The 23,843-nt window shown below is 42.3% G+C and overlaps 3 protein-coding genes across 3 annotated transcripts in view; 1 reads left to right on the top strand and 2 right to left on the bottom strand.

Moving 5' to 3' along the window:
• LOC105565555 overlaps nucleotides 1–21,601 on the top strand; it is a 63,279-nt gene extending 41,678 nt beyond the window's left edge. Inside the window, exons 2-4 of the mRNA XM_012018846.1 lie at nucleotides 19,330–19,578; nucleotides 19,833–20,638; nucleotides 21,035–21,601. Of these exons, the coding sequence (XP_011874236.1) occupies nucleotides 19,411–19,578; nucleotides 19,833–20,638; nucleotides 21,035–21,515 (1,455 nt within the window). The 5' untranslated portion in view covers nucleotides 19,330–19,410 and the 3' untranslated portion in view covers nucleotides 21,516–21,601. The remainder of the gene's footprint in view (nucleotides 1–19,329; nucleotides 19,579–19,832; nucleotides 20,639–21,034) is intronic.
• Nucleotides 6,859–11,752, bottom strand: LOC105565581 (tetratricopeptide repeat protein 25-like). Its single transcript, XM_012018883.1, has 5 exons — nucleotides 11,465–11,752; nucleotides 9,811–10,062; nucleotides 8,781–9,451; nucleotides 7,751–8,068; nucleotides 6,859–7,334 (listed from the first exon to the last, which is right to left on the bottom strand). The coding sequence occupies exons 1-5, from the start codon at nucleotides 11,650–11,652 to the stop codon at nucleotides 6,859–6,861; spliced, it is 1,905 nt and encodes a 634-aa protein (XP_011874273.1). The 5' UTR covers nucleotides 11,653–11,752.
• LOC105565554 (tetratricopeptide repeat protein 25-like) lies at nucleotides 13,339–17,986 on the bottom strand. Its single transcript, XM_012018845.1, has 6 exons — nucleotides 17,715–17,986; nucleotides 17,033–17,308; nucleotides 16,173–16,599; nucleotides 15,688–15,951; nucleotides 15,013–15,283; nucleotides 13,339–14,383 (listed from the first exon to the last, which is right to left on the bottom strand). The coding sequence occupies exons 1-6, from the start codon at nucleotides 17,953–17,955 to the stop codon at nucleotides 14,027–14,029; spliced, it is 1,836 nt and encodes a 611-aa protein (XP_011874235.1). The 5' UTR covers nucleotides 17,956–17,986; the 3' UTR covers nucleotides 13,339–14,026.
• Nucleotides 21,602–23,843: the final 2,242 nt, after the last annotated feature.

The raw sequence follows: 23,843 nt of genomic DNA, 5'->3' as shown, positions 1-23,843 counted from the left end.
CACGTGCGACATTTGTGCGAGGCTCACGGCGCGCGTATAGAAAAATCCTGCAGTCCATATTTTTACACGGTGTATTCCATATTTTTACACGAGCCATATTTCTCTTCCGTATTCCTTCACTTCGGGATAATAAAACCGGAGACACAACATATTCGTCGATAGTGAAGGCGATTGCTTTTGGATGTTGGACGTCGGAAGCCTCGCCAGCTTTTCAGATACATTTTTGCGGGTAACTCGAAAGCAGATGTACAAAGCGAATAGTTTGAAAATAGAAAAGGGCTGGGTTACGCTTTATCTCTATATTATCCAAGCCTGACAAAATCCAGCGAATATCAGTTGGAAAGGGAGGAAACTGAGAATCGAGGAAATCGGGCATTCGTTGCCCGATTTCCCGGCGATATCGACTTGGCAAGTTTCTTCCTGCTCACTTTGCTGATCTTTCTCTTTTATCCAAGAAGCGACGACGATGAGACTTCGCTTCTTTCCACTCCGTACAACCTCATAAATCCCGACAAACATCTCCCATTATCAAAAGACGCGAGCTAGCGTCTACAAGTGCCAAGTATACCTATTGCATATAGCATCCGTGAAAAGGCGTTACCGTGTATTTTTAGCGGACTGCGATGACACTTTGAAAAATGGTTACAGTATCTTGTAACGATACCTTTGCACCGAAGAATCAGCAAGAGCTGGGCAATATGGGCAATATGCGAAATAATACATTTTTCTGAAAACAATGGATTCCATGGATTCAACAATGGATGCATGAGATGAATACACTTAATAGAAAAATATTCCGCAAACGACGAATAAAGTCGACAGACTTCCAGAGTACTTTTAGACCAGCAGATAGTATAATTGAATACTTAACAATCGAGTGTCTCGATATAAGTCAGTTTGAAAGTTGAGTTTACCCAAAATGTTTGAATATTCGATTCATTTTTTAATCCCGCTCGTGAGATTTATTCGAATATTGAAAGCTTTCACATGTGAATGCAATTTTTCGCGACGCGACACGTCGAACGCTTTCGTTCAATTTCGCTCCTTCGCTCGATTTCTATCTCCAAGTACAGGGGCATGTCAGAAGTTATTCGGCGACAATTTTACGGCTCGAGAAAGCCAGCGTGTCCGAGGCAGCACGACTTTGCTCAAGCGGTCGATCAAGCCACACGAAAGTAGTTCGTACATAGTTTGGATTCTTGTAAATTACAGCCACCACAAGAAACAACTCCTGTTTCTACGAGGCTACCGCCGATTAATGGCGACTGATAGCGAGTGAGATCATGAGGTTAGCATTATTATAATTGATTGCTTTCTAACGACTATTATTAAAAGTAAAGAAAGTGGAGAGTCATGTTTTATGACAATTTATATAATTCCATATTACTTAAATCTTTGTTAAACATTTTTATTTTATTTGCAAGGATTTGGCACAACAGACGTTATTATAAAGATTATAAAAAGCAAATAATTATATAGCTAAATATTCGCAAAAATAAATTAGCAATTTAACTATACGTAGCTCGGAGGTAACATTAATTGGACTCCTCTCGCAGCAAATTAATTTTAAACGCAAGAGCGACGAGATCACGCAAAAAGATGGCTTTGAATCTATAAATTTTCCGTAATTCCGAGTCTCGCGTCCCCATTTGCATATGGAACGAGTACAACGTAGTTCCATTTTGTAGCAGCTCGTGAATAATCGTTAGTTCGGTCCACGCGACCAAACTTCATCGCGCTTTCCCGACCGACCGATGTAATTTTGCTGATCGAAATTACGCTTTCATGGCCTATTGTGTGGAAAGGATCATTCCTCGTGATCTTAATTTGAATCGCGTCGATTACCCGGAATCCTCGACGACGACGGCTATAACGGACAAATTGGCGTCGTTTAACATGATCCACAATGGACTTATCAGGCCGACTGCAAATCCATTTATCTTTCTGAAAGCGACGAGCCACGGGGAGTCAACCGGTCGTGATTGCAAATGATTTTTTCGCTAATTCTCACTTGCCCGGAAGCCAAGCTAAATGAATCGCTCTCACCTTTCTACTTCTTGCGGTGCTAATAAATCGTGAAACTCGATCTAAAATTATGACCGCTTCTCCGTCTCTCTTCTATCTCTTTTTTGTCATTTTACAGATTGTTATACAGATTATCGTAGATTTATTTCTATAAAAATCACGCAACGAAGAAACTTTACATTTTATTTATTTTTACATGTAAATACTATTTTATAGATTTCACAAATACCTTAATATTTTCTTTTCGGTCGTGCATGTCACGCGAAATGTATAAAAGTTATGACATCGCATTCATCAATCACGGCTAATGGACGCTTCGTTGCGTTATCCACGCGTTATTCCCGCGATCGTTTGAACTAGAAAGCGGGACATGCGACCCCGATCATTTTTACGTTTCCACCGTGGACTGTAAACGGAAACACGCGATAAATACAGCGCACAAATTTAATTACTGTCTCTCAATATGAAACATCCAACCACGATGAAAATGCATAAAGAAGATTCAATTAGCGCCAATAGCGTTTGTATAATTCGCTCCTTGTTAATTGATAATGAGTAAATAAAATTACTCTTCCGCGCGTTTATCGAAGGCTTATGTAGCGCTCTCGCGAGAAGAGCACAATTATTGCTTATAAAGCGCTATCTTTGCTTAATATTTAAGCTTATTAAAATCAACGCGGCAATTTCTGAACGCTGAGTACGCAAGAACGGGTCTGACGATAGCGTACCTGTCATTTTCTACTTATTTTACTTACTCGATTCCCTCTGATTTTATTTAAATACTTGAAAAACTTGTTACCATCTTCTGCTTTCCGTGATAATTTCTGCGAAGGTTTTATAACGGAGTCGGGAATTCACTGATTTTCTATGTAATACGATGTCGATTACGGCCTTTAATTGAGTTGTCGGATAGAACAGTGATAAAGATTTCAGATTAACGCGGTTTAATCGCATCACTCCACTCGCTTTACCATGACTCCCTGCCCGCAGACTCTATCCTTCTTCATTCCACCGAGAAGTTCTAGCATGCGCTCGCAGACCGGCGCATCTTCAAAAATCGATTTAGCTGCTGCGAAGTATTCTATCTTCCGCGTGGCAGTCGTAGATAAGAGTAAAAGGTAATGTTTCGGAAAGCTCGCGTAAAAGCCACGGATGAATTATTTTAACGCCAAACATAACCGAGGGACTTATTCGAACTATTGTTTCTGTTTTTCGCGTTCCATTAAATCGCATCTCGGCAAAGCCGAGATAACGATTGTGGAATTTTACCACTGCGGACATATAACTAAAGCCCAGAGTCTAGAAATATTAATATTGATCGAGTTACATTATTTGATTATCATTTTATCCACGCGTTTGCCCAGTGTATGTATTATTTTATTCAGGCGTATTGTGATTTGCGAACTGCATGATGAACAATTATAATCCATTGTTATATTTTATGGAAATATCGAAAGCCTCACAATCCTTTATTTACTCTCTTTCTATTTTGTTTTTGTCGATTACAATCGAGCGTGTCTGGAATAAGCTATCCGAAAACATATATATGGGAGAGAGAACTTGTTACACATATCTTACAATATCCAACTGCATCTGGATTGCAGCCATAATTCATGTGGTGGTAACGGAACCCAATGGCAAAAATAGTTTTGACCGCACATATTTCGATATCTTGACAATGAAATACGGCTGATATAGGAACGGCGCGACACGGAAACTCGCCTTATGCTGAATAAAAATAGGCAACCACAAGAATTTTAGTATAATATAAGATTTTCATAAGTCTCTTTCGAGTTGAGATTCTACTTGTACAGCTCTAGCCATCGACAGACAGTACGTTACCACGAAACTTTTTATATCAATTTTGCATGTAGAATACGCTCAATACTGCATACAAAATTCGAAATGGCTTAAAGAATAACAAAGGTATCCCATTTAACTTGTGTAAGAGTTTCGATACTAAATATGCCACTGTTACTTATAACAAGACACGATCATTTCTTTTCAAAGCTGAAGTAATATACGTTTATTGTTCTTTACCGACATGATTAAATTCCGTCTGAACGAGTTAACAAGAAACTCGGAATCTCAGTTTGAGATACACGCTGTGCAAGAAGGCGCACATTCCCGACCGGCGAGTTAAAGTTGAAGAGATGGTTTTAACCACATTCGCGAAATGAAGCTGGAAGGTCCCTTCGTCTTCTCGCGAAATGATTTCCCCGTTGCCGCGCTCGTTGCGATGAAGCTCGTTGCGAGGAAGAGAAGAAAAATCAGTTGATTAAATCCGACCTGGGGAACATCGGTCAGTCTAAACGGCCACACGTGTCGGTACTCAAAATAAAACCCGGCGGGGGTTAATGGGGATTTATTGTACGCCGTTGGATTTAGCGCGCGAATTGGAGGGATGAGTGGAAAATGGGGGACCCTTTTGAGAATTGCCCTTCTCAACTAATTTGTCGACACTCCCGAGCGGGGTTGTTTTAACGCGCGAAACTATTGTTGGCTTCCGGTCGATACATTTCCCCTACGGTGGTCGTGTGCATTCGTGCGCGATGCGGGACGACAGAATCTGATTTTACACAGTGGGTCATGTATTATAGGTGGCAAGGAAGCGACCTTTCTCTGAGGGTAGGGGGAGGAGATAAAAGTAAAAGCATTTGTTTCGAGATAGAGGTACGAGGCAAAACCGTACTCTATGAATAATTCTTTGCTTTTTAGGAGTTGATGTTAAACATCTTCCGTTATCGTCGCCGTGCGACACGTAGTCGCAAGTTCAGCTTTGCAGATATTAAAAGCTTTCGTTTATTCGCTTGTGTCTGCAACATTTGTTACAACTTGTTACTTACAGAGAGAGAGAGAGAGAGAGGGGGGAGAAATGTTCACTTTATAATTTTCTTGAAGGTAAGTGAACAAATGTTGTATTTACATTTTCAGCAACAGTTTCTGCGATAAGTAAGAACAACAGCAGTTTGCATTTACATTTTGTTCATATAATCCAGAGTCTAGTTTTTTCCATTTGGTGAAGCAGGACAAATCGCGCGAAGACATTGCTATTTGCACAACGTATGCGAATTGAATAACAACGAAAGGATTTCTTAGCTATGGAAATTAGATTATTGTGTCTGCCTTTTTTATTATTTGTGCAATTTGTACAGATGTCCTAGATTTCGGTCTGCATTTTTTCGTAACAATTATTTACAATAAAATTCTCCCCCCCCCCCTCTCTCTCTCTCTCTCTATCTCAAAATTTTATTCCAATACAATACAATCACTATGTCCCGTCAATTACCTACTCGCAGTTAACTTTTTTTAAGAATTAATTTTATGCCTTTGATTAGTACATAAGTTTATTTTATTTTAGTAATTTTCTAAGGATATATAATAATTTTATAGTGTTAGAAATTGTAACATTTTCGTGCGATAAAAATGCATATAACGCTAGAATTTTGTCCTACCACACGTAATTAAATTAAAGTACCTCGCCTGAAAATAATTAGTTTATTACGGAGTTTTGAAATGTGTTTCTTTAACAACTTGAAACCTCCGCAGCTGAGGTCGCAATCGTGGTTGCGCATATTGTAAACTCTCGCGTGCCCCGACTTATTTTCTTCGCCATCTTGGCAGCTCGACAAAGAGGCCTGCCGAGAACACGTAGATAGCTCAACAGGTAGCTTTTAGAACCTCGCACCCTCCTCTCCTCTTCCTCTCCATCGTATTTTTCTCCGTCCTTTCATATTTTACATGCTACGCAGACGAGCTGTCACGCCTACACGCGTGGATTGCTCTTCGATGCTGATACCTTCCACGCCGCTTCACCCTTTGACATCAAATTCGATTGAATTTTGGCGAGGTATACACATGTATCCTCACGAGCGCGATAAACGCGATTAAATAAACTCATTCGTTTCCGCGACACGTGCTGGTTTGTTTATCGCACAATGATTTTATATAGCTCACTTTTTATCATTTGAACGCTTTGTGGCAACACATATACATTTTGAACGATTACGTTTCAAAACCATATCTTTCATACGTTATTTTCGGACATATAACAAATTCTTTTAAATTATTAAAATATTAATGCAAATGCGTAGAAATACTAATAACTTATTTGTCGTCTTATTTCGCAAAATGGAGTTGTTGCAGAAGTATTAAAGATCTTAATTCTCTCTTTTACGTGGAAACATGGTAAAAATTCAGTTTGAACTAGGGTGAAATAGTCAATTATTTTTTTTTACAAAAAAGGATTGAAAAGATTTCGCAATATTAAATTGTTGCAGAAAAATAAAACGAATGCGAACAGATAATAGAGTGGTCAATTGGTACAGGTTGTTCATCTATATCACTGTTTCAATTTCACTTTTCGAAGCCGAACACAAACACGAATAGTAGTAAAAAAAAGCACACGTAATTATGATCGCGCGCTCTCATTAAACACGGCGACTACGGTCGCCTGGCACTTCATTCGGCGATGCACAATTACACACGCGATGCACCTCGAACGAGCAAATAAAGCGTGACTTGATGCGCACTGGATGGACACTACGCAATCAGATGAGGTTTGCGGATATTAAAAAATAGCAAAAACAGACGCATTCAACGCACGCGTTGTGATAGACAGTTCACAAATTGTGTTTTTGTCCGATTTATTATTGCAATCATTCTACCTTTCATGATCAATAATTGAATCTCAAAGGTTTTGTGTTAAAAAGAGTAGGAAAATTCAAGAGTTTTTTTGGTTGCGCTTGTAACTGTTACGGCATCCTATACCCTCTCGATTTTTCGTCATAATTTTAACGCAATTCTGAACACCCTTCCTCAGTTGTAGTGAGCTTAGGTTGATATTTCGAAACTGGAGGATGCTTCGCGAACGAAGGATTCCTCGTCGTCGTTCTGTTTTTCTATCTCATCGAGTGACAAATGGCCGCACGATGTTCCAGCAATGGTGTCGCGGTGCATTTTGCCAATAACGGTGTCAAAGTTACGTCGTCCGTCCTCGCAGGATCTCGAAATCCTGAATGCCTCGCATTCAGCTTGCCCGCCGCTTATTTCGACATTACTGGAGCACGTCGCGATTGGATGTTTTAAAGAGACCGATCCTTTGTCTTCGTCGATGAAGGGCCTGGACTCCTTGTAACACGTTTGGAACGTCATGTGCGAGTCGCGTGACAAAAGTTCGTCGTCACATATCCTCATACCGTCGAGCTTGCTGCTGTATGAAACGTCCGTATTTGAGTCGATGACATACGTCAAGTTAGTCCTTTTACTTCTGCAGGACGCGGCACTGCCCAGCGAACTTGAATTTGACGCTGTATTAATTGTCGTTGATTAAAATTTGAAGATTTTATTTAACGCTTCTTTGACAATGCGACGATAAATAAAAAACAAAAATTAAGTTTCTCTTAATAATGTTATTTAATAAGAGAAATAAAGAAGTAATTATTTTAGTCTCGTGTAGAATAATACGGCATTACGGCACAGTAATAAGATCAGCTTACGCGTTAAAAAAAACAGAATTCCAATATTTCTCTTGGAATAATTTTTCGACTCTCTTCCGATTTTTCTAAAAAGTTCAGTTCAGCTGGATATGTTCCTTTTTTTAAAATAACAGATTCAAGTTTATCCGTGGATAACGCTTTTTCACACAATATTTTTAACTTTTTCGTCGGATACAACTAGTTTGAATCCTCTCAATAAATCTCTCCCGCAACTAACCTACACATACCTATCTCGCGACGATCGAGGCTCCCGTCCTCTAGACAGTCGGAGTAGAATGACGGCGTTAAAATGTCGTTGTCCTTGGTGCGCGTCGTTCGCCTAATTCCCGAACTTGTTATCACCTCGTCTCCCTCGGATAGTCCAGGCTCTTCGCATCGCGGCGATAACCTTCGAAGAATACCTTTGGAGCATCGATCCTCGCCGAACGTGACTTTGCGCAGAGCACGATTCAGCTGTTCGATTAGATCTCGAATGTAAGACAGCGTTGGGGTGTCGCCCTCCTCCTTGCTGATCTTCGCGGCGACTCGCAGCTCCTCGAGGGCCTCTGTGTGAAGCAGAGCTCATCTTAGAGACGATCGTACACTGAATTTTCTTTCCATAATTTTCGTCCAAACATTTCGTCCGTGCCTAAGCAAATCTAACGTCTCGTAAATTATTACATAATTTCAGTGAAACGAATGAATGTATATGCAGATATGTTAAACTAAACAAATTCCTATTAATGCTCTGATCTCATGCCTAAGATAGGCGTCTTGTATTTCTACCACAATTTTGCCGTATCTTAGTTGTTTGCAGATATTTCACCGTGGTCTACATTTTGACACTTTCTCACAGACACAGTGAAATGAAAATTCCGCGTGATAAAAACGTCAGCGTATACGTCAGAGAAAAGTGTTATATTTTTCATTCCGCTCCTCTTTCCTCTCGCCTTTTCTTTTTTGTAAGCTCAGGCACACAATACTGATATAACCAGACGTTTTAGATATATTTTTTTCGAGCAATTCGGGTAAAATTGTGGAAAAGTGTGCGTTATTTTTTCGGCAGAACAAAAATGGCGAGAGACATTATACATATATACTTTGGAAAAATTCTAAAAGTTAGAAGATAGTGTGTAAAAACTTGGCTGAAATTTCCACAAAACAGAGAGAGAGAGATATATGCAATATCCCTCGCGACATTGCAATTTTGTTCGCGCGGAGGACTCGTTCGACTAAGAAATTGGCCCAGGAAGAAGAGAGGGATGCTCCTGGAAAGACCTGGAACGACAGTTTGAGAAATAGAGTCATCACCGGCAAAACGACCCAGCATCACCAGGCACTGCGCCCGCAGCAGGTCGGCGTGGAAGGTCCACTTCTTCGAGTTCGCCTCCTCCGCGCAGTCCCGACACTGCGCCGCCTTGCCCAACGCCTTGACGTACTTCCCCGTCTCCAAATGGCAGCGTCCAATCTCGTGGTGCACCCAGGCTCGCGGCACCGGATGGTCGACGTGGATCGACAGATTTTCTAAGGCACGTGCGGCGGCTTCCAGATGGCCGAAACTGAGATGCACCTTGCCCAGAGTCACAAGAGCATGCGACAGGAGGACGACGTCGTTAGTTTCCTTCGACAGTCGCACCATCATCGCGACGTTGCTGCACGCTCGATCATGTCTTCCCAAGGCCATGTGGATCAGAGATAAGTGTTGGTACGCCGGTATTCGATATCGACGAGAATCCTCCAAGCCGGAAGATAATGTTAGTAGATCTTCAGCGAGTCTCAGAGAAGTCTTCATTTTGCCGGCGTTGAAATTAACTTTCAAATTCTTCAGCATGACACTGGCGCGACTATTGATGTGCTTCAACAACGTCCTCCGTCGAATTAGTTTCGAAGTTAACGGTGCTAACGCGGGAGAAATTTTGTGGGAAGTCTTCTTGCGACTATCGAGATATCTGAAGGGGGATGAAAAATCCTTTGATCGAAGTATCGAGACACTTAATAATATTCAAGTCCGAAATTGTCCAAGATAAATCCTTTCATCAAATTAAATTTTCTTACATTTTTAGGTATAATTAGAGCGCCGCCCTATTATTTGCTTTAAATCGAAGGATTTATTTCTTCTCGACTTTAATTTTAATTCGAATTTTATTTCAAGATGTAATTGCCATGGTATTTAATCTTGAATGTCGGAAGTTTGAGGTACTAGAATATCGGCTTTAAAAAGTTTGCAAAGGATTCTTTAAAATTAATTATGATTCACGATTTTGAAATATCTCGTGTGATGTCATCTATATGACCTGTCTATTCTTACTTGAGAACATCGGGGATAATCGGGATCGATAAATTATCAAAAGATTTCGTAACATCACGTCTTTTGAATGCCGCACTCTCGTGACTCGAAGCCACCCTCGAAATTGCATTACCCCTTGCCGAGCTTTTTTCCGAATTATTCCACGAGCTTATCGTTGCCGCGATTCGTCGCGCTACCACACTGTGGCTGCTGTCGTGCGGACACACAATAGATGCTCGATGATATAACACCAATGCCGACTCGTACTCGCCACTGTGCGATTTATGTTGGTAAATTTTTAGATAATTAATCATTCTTGTCATTAATTATTCTTGTCATAAAGCTTTCAACGTTAATCCCTCGTGATCGTATAAGCAGTGTAATAAAATGTTTAAATATTTTAAAAATCATTAAGCAATTGTTACATTATTAATAAATATTATTCCCCAAAGTATGATTTAATAATTGTGCTTTAATATAAATATGCATATATGTATAAAGATATAAAATAATCAATTCTGTGAGTATATTTAATAATTGGATAGGCACTAATTTAGAAAAATGTCGGTAAAAGTGCGGTTAATAAGTTTAATGTCGCCATAATACTGTAAGATTGCAAAAAAGCATCTATCTTATTGACACAGGAATTCAGCCGCGGGCTATTTGAGAATTTTTAACACGAGAAGAGAGGAAATCTATTTGTAGAATTAAAACGCTCATGGCTATCCGCGAAAACTAAACATCGACCGTTTGTAAAGCGATATTCTCGTTGAATGTTCTTTCAGGGAAACGAGACGTATTGGTAGCATTTCCGATATTCCCCATGACCTATTTCTCTCAAGTGCGACCAAAATGCTATACTTCAGCGACAATAATGATAAGTTATTGTAACGAGCTTTAAATTTTAAATTCAGTGCAACAAAGTTATGCTGCGTTTTATCGATAACAAATTCTCCTCGCTACAACATCCGATAAATTCACGCAGTTAACGAAAATATTTACCAATATTTCTGCTCAAAATATTAATAGGTTAAACGCTACGGTTATCAATTTATTAAAAAACGTGATACTTAAAAATAAAAGTATAATTGAAAAACAATTGAGGGAAGAATTGCAATAGACAAACTGAATAATGTCTTGATTCAATTTTTTAGACAAAAAAAATTATTTAAGATAAAGAGTTTTCTTCTCTCATAGAAATTTTTTCATCGCTTATGCATGTCGATCAATCTACATCCGTATTGGCACTTTTGACATAACTAAGTTAATGGGAATATACCGTGATCACTTCTACACATTCACGTGTGCAGATCCAATTTCCAGTTGAAAATTACAGGACGTCAAGCCGGCACAATAGCCTTTCCTCCCTCATTGTTAAACGCGCTCGCGATCCAATGCGATCGCGCGAAATTTCTCGAGGAACGAAAATATTATTAAGAAAACGACCGGTGTTTAGACTCGCGTCGCAGAAAAAGGAAGTCGGGGGTTAATGCGCTTTTGATATAACCCCGAAAACGGTCGATCGATTCTCGAATTATTCAACGTGGACCCTCGAGACTGGCGTCACGCCCGCGTCAAATTAGCTGAGCTAATCAAAAGTCATGAAATATGAAGTGGGACGTGCGGTTAATGCCGTCCAGCACTTAATATCGTTAACAGGTATTGATTACTCCACCGTTGGCACAGCTCGTCCGCTTGGTGATGTAGGGCTTGTGCATACTGTCGGTCATTTCCACGGGACAGTTTCGAAGTGCTAGTCTTTATCTGAAGGCGCGCACGACTCTCCGCGTTTTCCACGGTCCGCTTGGTGACATCGAGATCGTGCACGGCGCTGTTAAGCTTCCATCTGGCAGAGGTAGCCATTCATACCGCCTGTTCCGTGAGTCTGTGCCCGACCGAAGATACTCGCGATTTGTTTTTTGGGCGAAAGCCTCTCTCCCGACCAATTTCGCTCGTTCAAAATCGATTCTTCGTATAACACGATACGATATGACAGGCTACGATCTGTTTATGACACATGCGATCGTTATGTTAACCTAATTGTGCAAATGTAATTATATTTACACAATATCTTCTGTTTTACACGTGCCACAGGTAGATTGTTTTCTTTACTAAATCGTATATTAACGCAATTGTACGAGACCAATGTAATTCCTGTAAAGGATGAGTAATAATAATTTTGCAGCAGACGCGAACGCTATTATAATTATTACGCGGCAGGTTTTATAAGCACCTACGCGCGCGAGAAGTAATCTTTGTAATCTATCTTCGTAATCTGTCTTCGTAAATTTCGTGCGTATCTGGAACAATAACGCATTGCATAGCAGCCCGCCGAAGGCTATCCGTTTCGTATTATTTCCAACGTACAATTCTAGAGAAATGCAACGCTACGTAGTTCTTACATCACACATCAAATTTACGCGTCGTGGAAATGCGGAAGGGCTTTAATTAAATCCCAAATCACGAATACACATATCTCATTTGTTATATTCAATTTCGGATTTAATTTCTCCATTCTCTCTCTCTCTCTCTCTCTCTCTCTCTCTCGCGCGCTCGCGCGCGATCTCTCTCTTCGCAACTCAATATTTTACCATATTGTCCCCATGCGGCAGCTAATTAATTATTCTTGCCAATTACCAGTCGGCATACCGCCGCGTTAAAACGTTGTCGGAGAGCCCGGCAAATAGGGCGAGGAAAACGCAAAGGGGTGAGACTGGAATTTCAGGGGATGGTAACGACTGAGAAAGAGAAGAAAAGAAAGAAGGGAGAGTGGAAAGCCGGGGAGTGTCGTTGCGGTAAGGAGATTTCCGCTACGATGCTTTCAGTAGCTCCGCGAGCGGCCAGAATGTTGCTCATCTCGGATTGGGAGGCGCGACGTCGTTATTGGAAAACGAGCGTGCACCTCGGCGAAATGGTCCTGTCAAGCGCCACCAGATTGAAACGCGAGGATAACGAGGCAGCGCGATGATGCATGGCGAATGAAAAGAGAAGTCACTGTGCGCGATCGTGATTTAAAGTAGCAAGCTGTAACGTTGATCGAGAATTCTTAATGTCGCGCTACTTCGACAGCGTGATCTAGGCGCCTTCCCAGTTCCGACCAAGGGGGTAACCACTAGCATAAAATGTTGTCCCACCGATTACATGATTTAATTAGATCTCATACACTTTCATCTGATTCAGTGGCGTAGCTTGCCCTAGACGGGCCCTGTATCAAAACTTGTCGGGGGGGCCCTTCTACCCGACTGTCGGGTTACACACGTCGGGGCCGCTCTAGCCCGGGGGCCCCATATCACTGTTACGGCTGATACGGCGGTAGCTACGCCCCTGATCTGATTACAAATAATTTCATCTAATTGCAAAGAATTTTCTTATATGCACGTTTAAAAATAGTGTTAAGAGCTGTTAGATTTCCTCAAAACATTATATCTTTTTGATTTTACTAATAAGTATTTGCTTGTAGAAGTAATTTCAATGAAGATTGTAGTATTCGGTTAGGTATATAGAAAACATATTTCCTCGCTTCCCACTTTTCCCATCAGTCTAACCGTGGTCTCACTGTCCTAGCAACTACTTCAGTCTTATTATGAAAAAAGTAATACGCGCTTATAAAATCGTGAACTATGATATATATTTGAATATTCACTAAAAGAGGTAAATTTTGGGGGGAAATGAAAACAAGTTGGGAAAATGTTGAAATTTTATGTTCATTGTCTAACAAGTGAAGAAACTGAAAAATAAAGGCAAAACGATTACATGGGGATTTTGTAAGGATTTTATAATAATTTCGGAGATACTGTCCCATGATTACATAAAGTGGTTACCCCCCTTGGTTCCGACGAAGATAGAAAGCAGCATGAGGCTACTCTAACGAGTATCAAAGCGAGCGTATTCTAAATGTGTGTATTTTTCCTACTACAAAACGTAAACAAATAAATTGCCTCCATCAACGTGAAATAGAAACTGTTAAATTGAAAAAAAAACTTTGGTAATTATTTATGAAATAAATATTACCGAGTAATCGAATAATCTCGCGTCGCCAGAGGTACAGATTTTTAATGGCTTTCGATAAATATGAAATGAGCAAATGCGCATTAATAACGTAACGGTCGAATGAGTCCATTCGCGAATGCGAATCGTTACATCTGCGGCTGGCGTTGATTATCCGGCGATAATTTGCAATGAATTGCGGCGCAAACAATGCGAAAACACGACTGTTTGCGAGCCGACTGAAGATCGATTATTCGAACTCTTGAAAATTCACGAAACCCGGTCGCCTGCGCGGCAGGGCATGCTGCTTTAACAGAGCGATCCTCGCGTCCCTCACCGGGTCCTTCGGCGGGCTGGGTAATATGGTTCTTCGCGTGGACGGCATTTTGAACTTTCGATCGATCGGCTTGCAGCCCGGCATAACGGAGAGTCTCCTCTCGGCGGGCACGACGTCCATTCGCCGCCACAGAAAATCCACCTCCCCCTTCATCTCCTTCGGCATCAGCTCGAGGATAAGCTGTTGCCTGGCAGCGATGCCGTCAAAGTCGCCGCTACGCTCCGCGTCCAGCTCGTCCACGACCCTCATAGCCCTTTCATAGAAATCTATCTGCGGAAACATTATGAGACCGGCCCTTGAATTAAGCACCTTGTCAATGGAGAATGCTTTGCTTATCCCTACGTCAGCGACTCAATTGTGTCGCGTAATGGCGAAAATTGCTTTTCGCGAAAGGGGATCGTTACATTCGTTTTTATGAAGGGATTTTCCAGAACTTTCCTAGCTTTTTCTAATACGTAAAGAGCTGTGGTTGCAAACAGGAATGCGTAACTTCTTGACGAAAGGAGAGAAAAACGTTTTTCAATGATCGAAAAAAAATGTAACGAGAACGTAAAATTCTGAAAAATTAGCTTTGATTCGTTTAGTAAATATAACATGACTCGCGATAATGCATCAATGAATGTATTTCGCCGTAGAGCCGTTAGACTTCATATATTAAAAAATTCAAGAGACCCCGACGGCGCAGATTGCTCTGAAGAGAGGAAAAATTAGTGCAAATTGCTGGAGGCGGCGCGAGTGGGTTTCGCTCGTCGTTTTCCGATATTTTTTAAACGCGTTCTCTCGCGCGCCGCAAGCTAATTTTAAATAATGTGTGCATATCGATCGCGTGGAATAAATTCGACCGCAAAATGGCGACGCCGTTACGAGTAGGTATGCGAAATTGTGAATTTTATTTTTACCAGACAATCGATATTAAGCTTTCTGGCGTGCGCGAGCGTTAGAATCGCGATGTCTCTCGCCTCGTTCCGGTTATTCTGATAGATCTCTATTCGCAGCATCAGATGATCGATGTTCAGGACCCATTGGTCACAGTTTGCCTTCCGTGCCATATCGTGTCCCTTCTTGGCGTAGAATCTGGCCAGATCGAGGCGACGTATGCCGAAGAGAAACTTGCAAAATTCATGGTGCAGCCAGGCGAGCTCGAGCGGTGCGGATGCCATAGCTAATCTCCTGTTCGAACCACAAATATCGAAGCCATTTTCGAAATATCGATCAGTTAAATGGGAACTAGTGGACTAACCGCAAGCATAATTATAACTGTAAATTACACGCCCCTAAATTATATAACGTTTCTAATTACGTAATCTATAATCGTATAAAATATGCAGTTTAATGCTAGAGTAATGGCTGTTACTTCAAAGAGCGAATTTGCCAGAGCGTTAAGAATGAAACTTGCAGAAATAAATAAACGGAAAACTAGTATTCCAACGAGATGTTTTATCTGTGTTGCTCTCGTGGCTAGAAATTCTAATAGCACGGAAATAAAATATGAATGACTACTTGCATTAAACAGACAGGAAATTTACGAGACATCACATATTCTGCCCCGAAATCTACTTATAAATGAATTATACCTCCGGAACACCTTCAGCGTCTCCTTCGGATTTACAGTCGGCATCCACGCGAGATCACTGTCTCGGGGCAACGTTGCGACTCGTATTCCCAAATGATGCTTCACATATCTCGTCTTCATTTCCTCGTTGTCCAGACACGTTAAATTACGCGTGTCGAGGTACACTTGTGCCACCGTTTTGTACAGCGCGTTCAGACACCTTTGCTTCAACGGAAACAACTTGTCCGAGTAAGCGTCGAAGTTGTCCTTAATGTGACCGACGAGTCTGGTATAGGATCATGATATTAAATTTCATACAATTTCACATTCATAAAGTAGTTTGATGAATTTCTACAAATGTACTGCCACATAATCCCAGCCATGCAGCAATAATATTTGAGTGCTTCTCGAGTATCTCCATTTCAAGATACAAACAAGGTTCGAAATATTACGGTATATTCCTCTGGTACATTGGCGACCTAAGTAAGTCCGCACATTGCTACCGACCTGAAGAAGGCCGGGTAGTCCTTGTTGATCCTCGCGGCTTGCAAGAGGCGCAAAAGAAAATCCGCCTTTACAATGACGATGTTCCTTCGCAATTTTCGCTCTTGTTCTATCATCATTTTGCGACCCTTTGGAATCTTACGTCGCCGGAAGAGGGTAACGTAAAGCGGCCGTCTCATACGCAGAAGATCCTGCAGATACATCGCATTGCGATAGCAAGCACTCGCTAGGGCCAGCAGCTCGGCAGTCGACCTCTTGCTCAGCGAAGCCACGATCTCTGGCCGCTTCACAAGGTCCTCGAGAAAATCCCTATCGATCGTCAAATAACCCATATCCGTTTTCGCTATGACGCGCTGCAGTCTTTCCATTCGTGCCTGCCGTTGCACTCGGGGATCGTTCACCTTGAATCTCTCCTCGTCCTCTACGACATCTACGATCATAGAGCCAATTTAAACTTGTCGAATCATGCTGAAGCAGTTTCAATATAGTTACACAAGACTTCGTATTATTTACGAGTAACGTGATAAATAATATTTTTTAGTAAAATCATTGAGAGATGTGTCGATTCCCCGATCGTATCACATGAGAAATATCGATCACATACTTATATCACAGTTACTCCGATCGACCTCGCTTCGGTAAAGCGAGGTCCGATAAGAACCCAAGTATTTTCTTGCTCTACCATCGCGAAAATCGAATCTCATCTCATAAAAGTCAGCGAGCGCTATCCCGAGACGACTGTTTCGACATTACTCTCGACGGGCAGTCGTTGAGTCGAGTATTTGCTCGACGAGAACTGATCGCGGCGATATCGCGAGCAAGCACAATCATTTGCCCACCTTTGCTCTAATCGCGATACGCACCTTCGAGCTGGTCCTCCTCCTCTTCGACCTTGCCGATCAGGAGCTCGCGGTGCTGCCACAAGCACTGTATCCACGGGTAGAGCAGCAGCAGCGCGACGGGCGACGTGTTCCGGCCGATGCAATCTTCGATGGTCTCGTTTGCCTGATATACGCCGTGCTCAAAGGTCACCCTGTGCCGTCGCACACCCACGTAGGCGTGAACCAGACTGTGACCGAACTCACCGATCTGGAAAAGCGCCTCCATTCGCATCTGCCGTACTTTATAATGACCGGGATCTGCGGACGGAGTATGGTACAACGATGCACGAACGCAGAGATCAAGTGTGTCCGCTATTTTTTGCTGTTTTTTATAAAATTATCGACCGAAAGACGATTATCGGACGCCATCGATCGACGCCGCTTAAGCGACGAACGTTCATACGGCACGATACTTTATAGGATAAACATTTGTAGGCAGAAAATATGGAGCGAGGTAAATTTCAAGAAAATAACGCTGAATAAACGGAAGGCGCGAACGTGTTGTTTTTATAAATGCACACGAGCAAAGCGGGGATAATTAATAACAGAGATGACTACATTAGCATTCATTTGCATATTACCATGAAAGTGCAGAAAAAATATCTTTAGTATTTACAATGTTTTATGTTTTCAATTTTATATTGCAAGTTTCTTACGGTCGTACCTATTTTCATACATTTCTCCGACAGTTTTTCTGCCGCGAAATATTTTGTGCATTTAATGAGCGCTTTGTAGAGGCCAATTAACGTTCTAAGGTCCTCGACCTCGGCCGATTTGGACGCCTTTTCGAAATAATCTATGGCCAAGAGGTATCTGCCCAGACTGGCCAGTCGATAGCCCCATTCACGATAAAGGATAGCCTCCCTGAAGACTTCGGGAGTGTCTTCCTTCTTCAACGCCGACATGATGATCTATTGAACGTTTTTTAATAACGTAATTTTCATACACCCGTTGTAGATACACTGAAAACCAATACCGGCGCAAAAATAACACAATAATCGACGAAAAATGATCAGGACCCTACATTCTTCTCAGACAAATTTTTCTAATTTTTACAAAGCTTTGAGAGTTATTTTATTTTCACATGGTTGCTCCTGTCGTGCTATTGAATTTTCTTAATCACGTTTACATGATTTACTAGACACGTATTATTATCTTTCGCATTACATGACATCCAAATGACAGATTGATGGATGGATCATCATGGATAGAGCGTATTATGTGAAAATAGGCGAGTATGAACGGCGATACATAATACATTGCGACTCTCGCAGATTCCAAAATGCGGCTTTGCAATGGAATGTAATTTGACACAGGCCGCAAAGTGCTAAATTCAGTTTATCCCAGCATATTCGTGGATGTAAATTAGTAGATCAGTGAAGAGAGAGGGAAAGAGAGAATAGCGCAGCGTCAGTTATAACTGCTAAATGAATTTCATGGCATTGGAACACTGACGGCATTACGATATATATGTGTATATACACAGATACATACACATAGACACACACATACATACTACATACATAATAATAATAATATATATATATATCAAAATATGTGAAATTCTTGCTTTCTTTGCACACATATTTTTTACACATTAGAAGCTTCTTATTCTTCCTCGTGTATTAGGCTTAAAGCCTGTTTTATTCAGTTCGTTCTGGTACTTTGAGCATTTGGTTTTACTTCATCTTCGGTAGGCTGCTAACCTCGCCGAAGCTCGCATTAGAAGCGAAATCTAAAATTCGCACATCTGCAACGACAGAAAAGTTTGCTATTCACGAAATCAGGTCACGTTTCCGCGTGTTCTTCTCCTGAAAAACCCTGCGTTAGAGCCTACTCGCCCGTTTCATTGTCGTGCTCCGTTATACATGACAATTAATACCACAAAGACTCTTACGTACCTAGCAGTATTTAGGAATGAAAGCGGATTATGATGAATACTACCTTGAACTGAATACTCCAAGAAAAGTCGGGCAAGAACTTTTTGGCTGCCGCGCTTTAAATTTCAAAGAGAATATTCAACAGGAATATTCAGCATTTCTGACATTTCGAGTCATTCATTATTGAAGTCTTAATTAAGACAGAAGACAATTACCATTTTCGTTGTAATAAAATGCCGTCTAGTATTTTAAAACAACGCGAGTCTAAAATATGTTGGAAAAAAAAATCGAAAAATATCGGAATGATAACTGCATCATCTTTGAAAGGTTTTTCTCCTTTTATTCTTATCGAGTTGTTATTAGGCACCACAGAGATTGATGGAATGTTATGTTTTTCAGATTATCGTAAATCGACCAAGACGAATCCTTCTCGTAAACCATCGCGGACCATCGGGGTAACGGTGCCCTCGAGATGCGGTGATGGCTTTGTTGTATAGGTTCGCGCAGCTGCACGATCGCAGTGGCACGCGGGTCTTCTCCTTCGTCGTCACTAGGACCGTCGTGCGCGATCCTGAGAGGGACGTTACCAGCAAGGAACTAGTATGCGGTTTTCAGAGATGGGCCGTCGCCTTTTCGCGCGGGGAAAAGGTAATTCGATCGGTGACCTCCTTTTAACTTACCGAGCAGAATTGTCAGTTGGAAAATTGTCCCTACAAATTTCTGTTTAATTCTCGACAGAAAGTGGGCGTAAAAACTTGTTTCTCTTGTACGAGATACGTGGGAAAGATTATCACTTTAAGTCTCCTCGTCTTCAATCATTAAACGTCTAATTGGTCTCGAAAGATGCAATAGAATTAGAATTAAATAGCGACTATCGCTATCATTCGATTTATCCTACCAAGGTCCTGGGCGTGTACTTGGTATGGCGTGGCGCGTCAAGAAACCTCCGCGTATACGTCGACTTCACGTTCACGCTGCTGAATCGGGAGCACTTCTCCATGAACGAGAGTTTCTCCGGCAAGCGCGTCAAGTTCACCTACGAGGCGCCGGCCCAGGGCAACCGCAGCTACATCGCCGTGGCGGACCTCTACAGCCGTAATTTCGCCGACACAAACGGCGAATTTCAGCTGGAGCTGTCCATGGCGAACGTGCGGACGGTCTACATGACGGAGGTCAGGATGCCGACGTCGGTGTTCTCGGCCGGTCAGACGAAGCCGAGCAAACTGGAGACGGACTACTTCGCGTTCGGCGGTTTCGACTGGAATCTGGTCATCTATCCGCACGGCAAGGACGCGGACGGTCGCGGCCAAGACAGCCGCGTGAGCGTCTACCTGATGAGATTGTCGGGTTTCGATCATCGGTGCAGGGTAAGGTACAGCTTGGCCTTGGGCGACGGTGACCGGCGGATAGATTCCGGGCAAATCGAGGATATATCCGACGCTGAGGGCTGCGGCTTCGGATGGCACACGAGAGTCAAATGGTCCGACATCGCGCACAAGGGCACGCTCCGCGTGTCGCTCGAGATGCTCGAGGCGAGGACCATCTGCGAGGTCGCGGTGCAGGCGCTGGGACCGTCGGTCCTGCCGGCTGCGCCTTGCTACGATCGCGACAAACAGGCCTGGGCCATCCGCGCCGATCTCAACTCTGACACAGTTAGGCTGCACTTGGTGTACAAAGACATCCATAATGTGCCGAGGAATCATTTAAGGTATATTTTATTTTTATCTTTAAAAATTGAAATCAAATTCTGTGAAGCTCAAATTTAATCGTAAAATGTTGCTGCGTGTCTTTAAACGTTTTTACCGAATCTTTCTGAATATCTTTGTCAACTTAATATCTTTCATTACAAAAAAAAGTTTTGGTCTGTGAGCGAGTAATAATGTAAATGAGTAAAAATACTCAATCGTTGAAAAATTGCAATGGTTTATTGCCTTAGTTAGTAAACCATTGAAATTAATTAAAAGTAATAAAATAATATTTATTGATAATAAAATTTAACAAAAATAGATATTCCTTTCTAGATAAATCAAGTTTAAGAAACGTTGAAGAGATGTTGTGCAATGATTAGGAGATTAAATTTTTGAGATTTTCTTTGTCCGAACAGGTATGTCAGTTGGTCGGCGTATCTGCTGAGGGGCGAGGGACCAAACGTCGCGGCGATTGGGCTGCCCGGCGAACCGTTCAGCCGCTACTACGTTCAGGAGTCCGTAGACGAGGGTATCATCATGGAGACGAACGTGGACATGAATGAAGTGAAGGAGAATCACTGTCCCTATCTTACGGATAAGGGTCAGCTGAGGATCCGGCTAGAGTGGAACGAGAGCCACCTGCTTTTTCAGGCGACCTATCACAAGTACGACGACGTGTGTCGCGTCCACAATCAGCAGATGCGACGCGAGATCGTGTCGCTGCAGGCGGAGAACTACAGCCTGGAGAGGCAGTTGTTCAGCTACCAGAAGAGTCTGGCGTATGCACAGGCGCAGCAGCAGCAACAGCAGCAACACCCGAATCAGCAGCATCACTCGGTGGTGGGTCATCCGGGTCACCTTGAGCGGTCGGCGTCCAGCGACACCGAATACGCTTGACAAGTGGAACGCGAGTTACCAACGTCACCAACACCACCGGGTTATCGGCGTCAATTGCCGACGGCGGCGATGCCGGAGGAAGACCAGCGGGTGCATCAGAATCTAGTCAGAATGATGGATCGACGGTTAAGTAACGTGCAGCTGCAGCAACAACTCTTCGAGGAGCAGCGACAATACCATCGGCACAGCAACGGCGGCAGCGGCAGCAGCGGTGTCTCCTCGCCCAGACGGAGCATCGATCGCAGCGGCCAGGAGCATCGTCGCAGCATCCTGCAGCAGCCCAGATCCAGCGTCGGCGCCAGGTCCAGCAACGGAGGCGGTGGCGGCGGCACTTACGAGAATCGCGCCACCGGCAACAACGATCGGTATGCCGGCTACTATCTGGGATACGTCGGCCAAGCGGCGCACAAGCGACGCAGGACCACATTCTGGGAGACGCTGACGGGGCTGGTGTGCTCCTTGGGCGCTCTGGCCTCCAGAGCGGCGAAGATGGCCGCCAGACGGGGCGATCCTCTCTGAGGGTACGGCCGACGGCCGCAGACCCGACGCAATTGCGGGGATGGGCAAACGCGCGGGAATGTGACATGGAACTCGTCGGGCGTGCATATATACGCCGCGTTCTGTCTTATGTATGTCGGTGCAATATCTCGCGCCAAGCGGATTTCGAGAGGTATCGAAGACAGGAGTCGCATAACGATCGAAGGAATTGTGTATAATCCTAACGTAAAGCACATGGTTGGTATCTTTTTCAATTCGTTCCTTTGTAAATTACATTTTCATATTGCAGCGTTTAATTTAACAGTATGGTATAATTGAAATTTAGGTTCACACATATTTTAAGGTTTCTTTCGTTTCAGGTTTCTTTCGTTATTATAAATTTCAGTTGTTACAGCACATCATATTGACAGGATTGCAAGAGTTTCTTTCAGTTCCATAACTTTCTTGGCGTATATTTTCCCTCGTAATTCTTTTTTATTATACATCCAGCTTATAAAAATGTACCTTTTCATTTTTCATAAGACACGTTAGAAATATACAATACAGAATGTTGTGCGTTGGGCGGGCCGTGTATTCCCTGAATACGGGGTCAGTCTTTATGCGAGACGTTTGCAAACGATCACCGATTTTATGAGACAGAACCGTATCCATGTAACGCAGGAACACGGTAGGGAGCAAAAGGACCGGGAAAAGAGAATCGTAGGGTGAAGTCTAGGGTCGCGTTCTCCTCGACTCTACACCGACACGCACACGCATATACACACAACTCTACACAGCTACGCATACGCGACACATATACACGAACACGAATCTATCTACTTGTCAATTTACTAAAGAACCTATTTTCCTCTAAAGACTTTTTTCACCTATTGTGTACATCGCCGTGGAAATAAGAGGATATGCGCGTTGGCATAGTCGCCAAGCCAAGTAACAATACTGTAATTATCGTAGTACGTATATTAAACAGAACTTTAGAGTACAGTCAATGTTACATAAGCGAACAAATACGAGAGAAGTGAAAGAGCCGGAGGGGACGAGGAGGAAATGGTAAAGGCACGAAACCCGTGCTTCTTCATTGGGGGCCCTAAAGGGCCGCATCGCGATGCGCGTAATGCCATCGTTGTGCAAATTGAGTTCACTCGGACGCTCTAGTCGATTTCGTCACCTTCAAATTGATCTTTTTACTACGAACGTTAAGAGTGTCATTGTTATATAAATCTACGTTTCCATTCAAGCTATCGCTACTCGCCGTACAGATATTTAGCCGTGAGATTGTGCCGGGAGTATCTATTAATTCTAAAACTGACTATCCGAGACGTATGTGGATTAATAGGAATTGAAAAAAATATAATATATTTTGCGAACTTGCATTTATTTCGTATTTTCGTAATCGAAAATAGACTTTTAATATTTATCATTCTCATTCATCTTTATAAAAATTGAAACAACGGAAAGTTTAAAAAAAAGACTCATTCCTTTAGATGAAGATAAATTCTAGCGTCTCTTTCATATGAAACATCTAAACCACCGTGTTGATAAATTAGCGATACAGGAATATAAACTAGGCTTCCGAAGTTCTCGTGGGAGATTTTCTGGCTTCGAAGATTAAAAATTCGAATTTGCAGAATAAATTTCTTTTACAACTCGCCTATCTTTCGAGCGTCTTCAAGGAACCAATCGAGCATACACAATAGAGTATCACACGACAATTAAAGGCATTTAAACTGGGAACGTCGTCATTCGCGGCCTTTAAAGCCCAGACTGCCTTTCGTGGAAGGCTAAACGATCAGGGTAAAAATAAAAAAAGAAAAGAAAGCAAATAAGCTACCA

Source organism: Vollenhovia emeryi, unplaced genomic scaffold (genome assembly GCF_000949405.1).
Source record: "Vollenhovia emeryi isolate VEMERY1.0 unplaced genomic scaffold, V.emery_V1.0 DF939151.1, whole genome shotgun sequence".
NCBI classification, from domain to species: domain Eukaryota; kingdom Metazoa; phylum Arthropoda; class Insecta; order Hymenoptera; family Formicidae; genus Vollenhovia; species Vollenhovia emeryi.
Note: the sequence above shows the minus strand (reverse complement) of the source record. Positions and strands in the feature narration are given on the sequence as shown.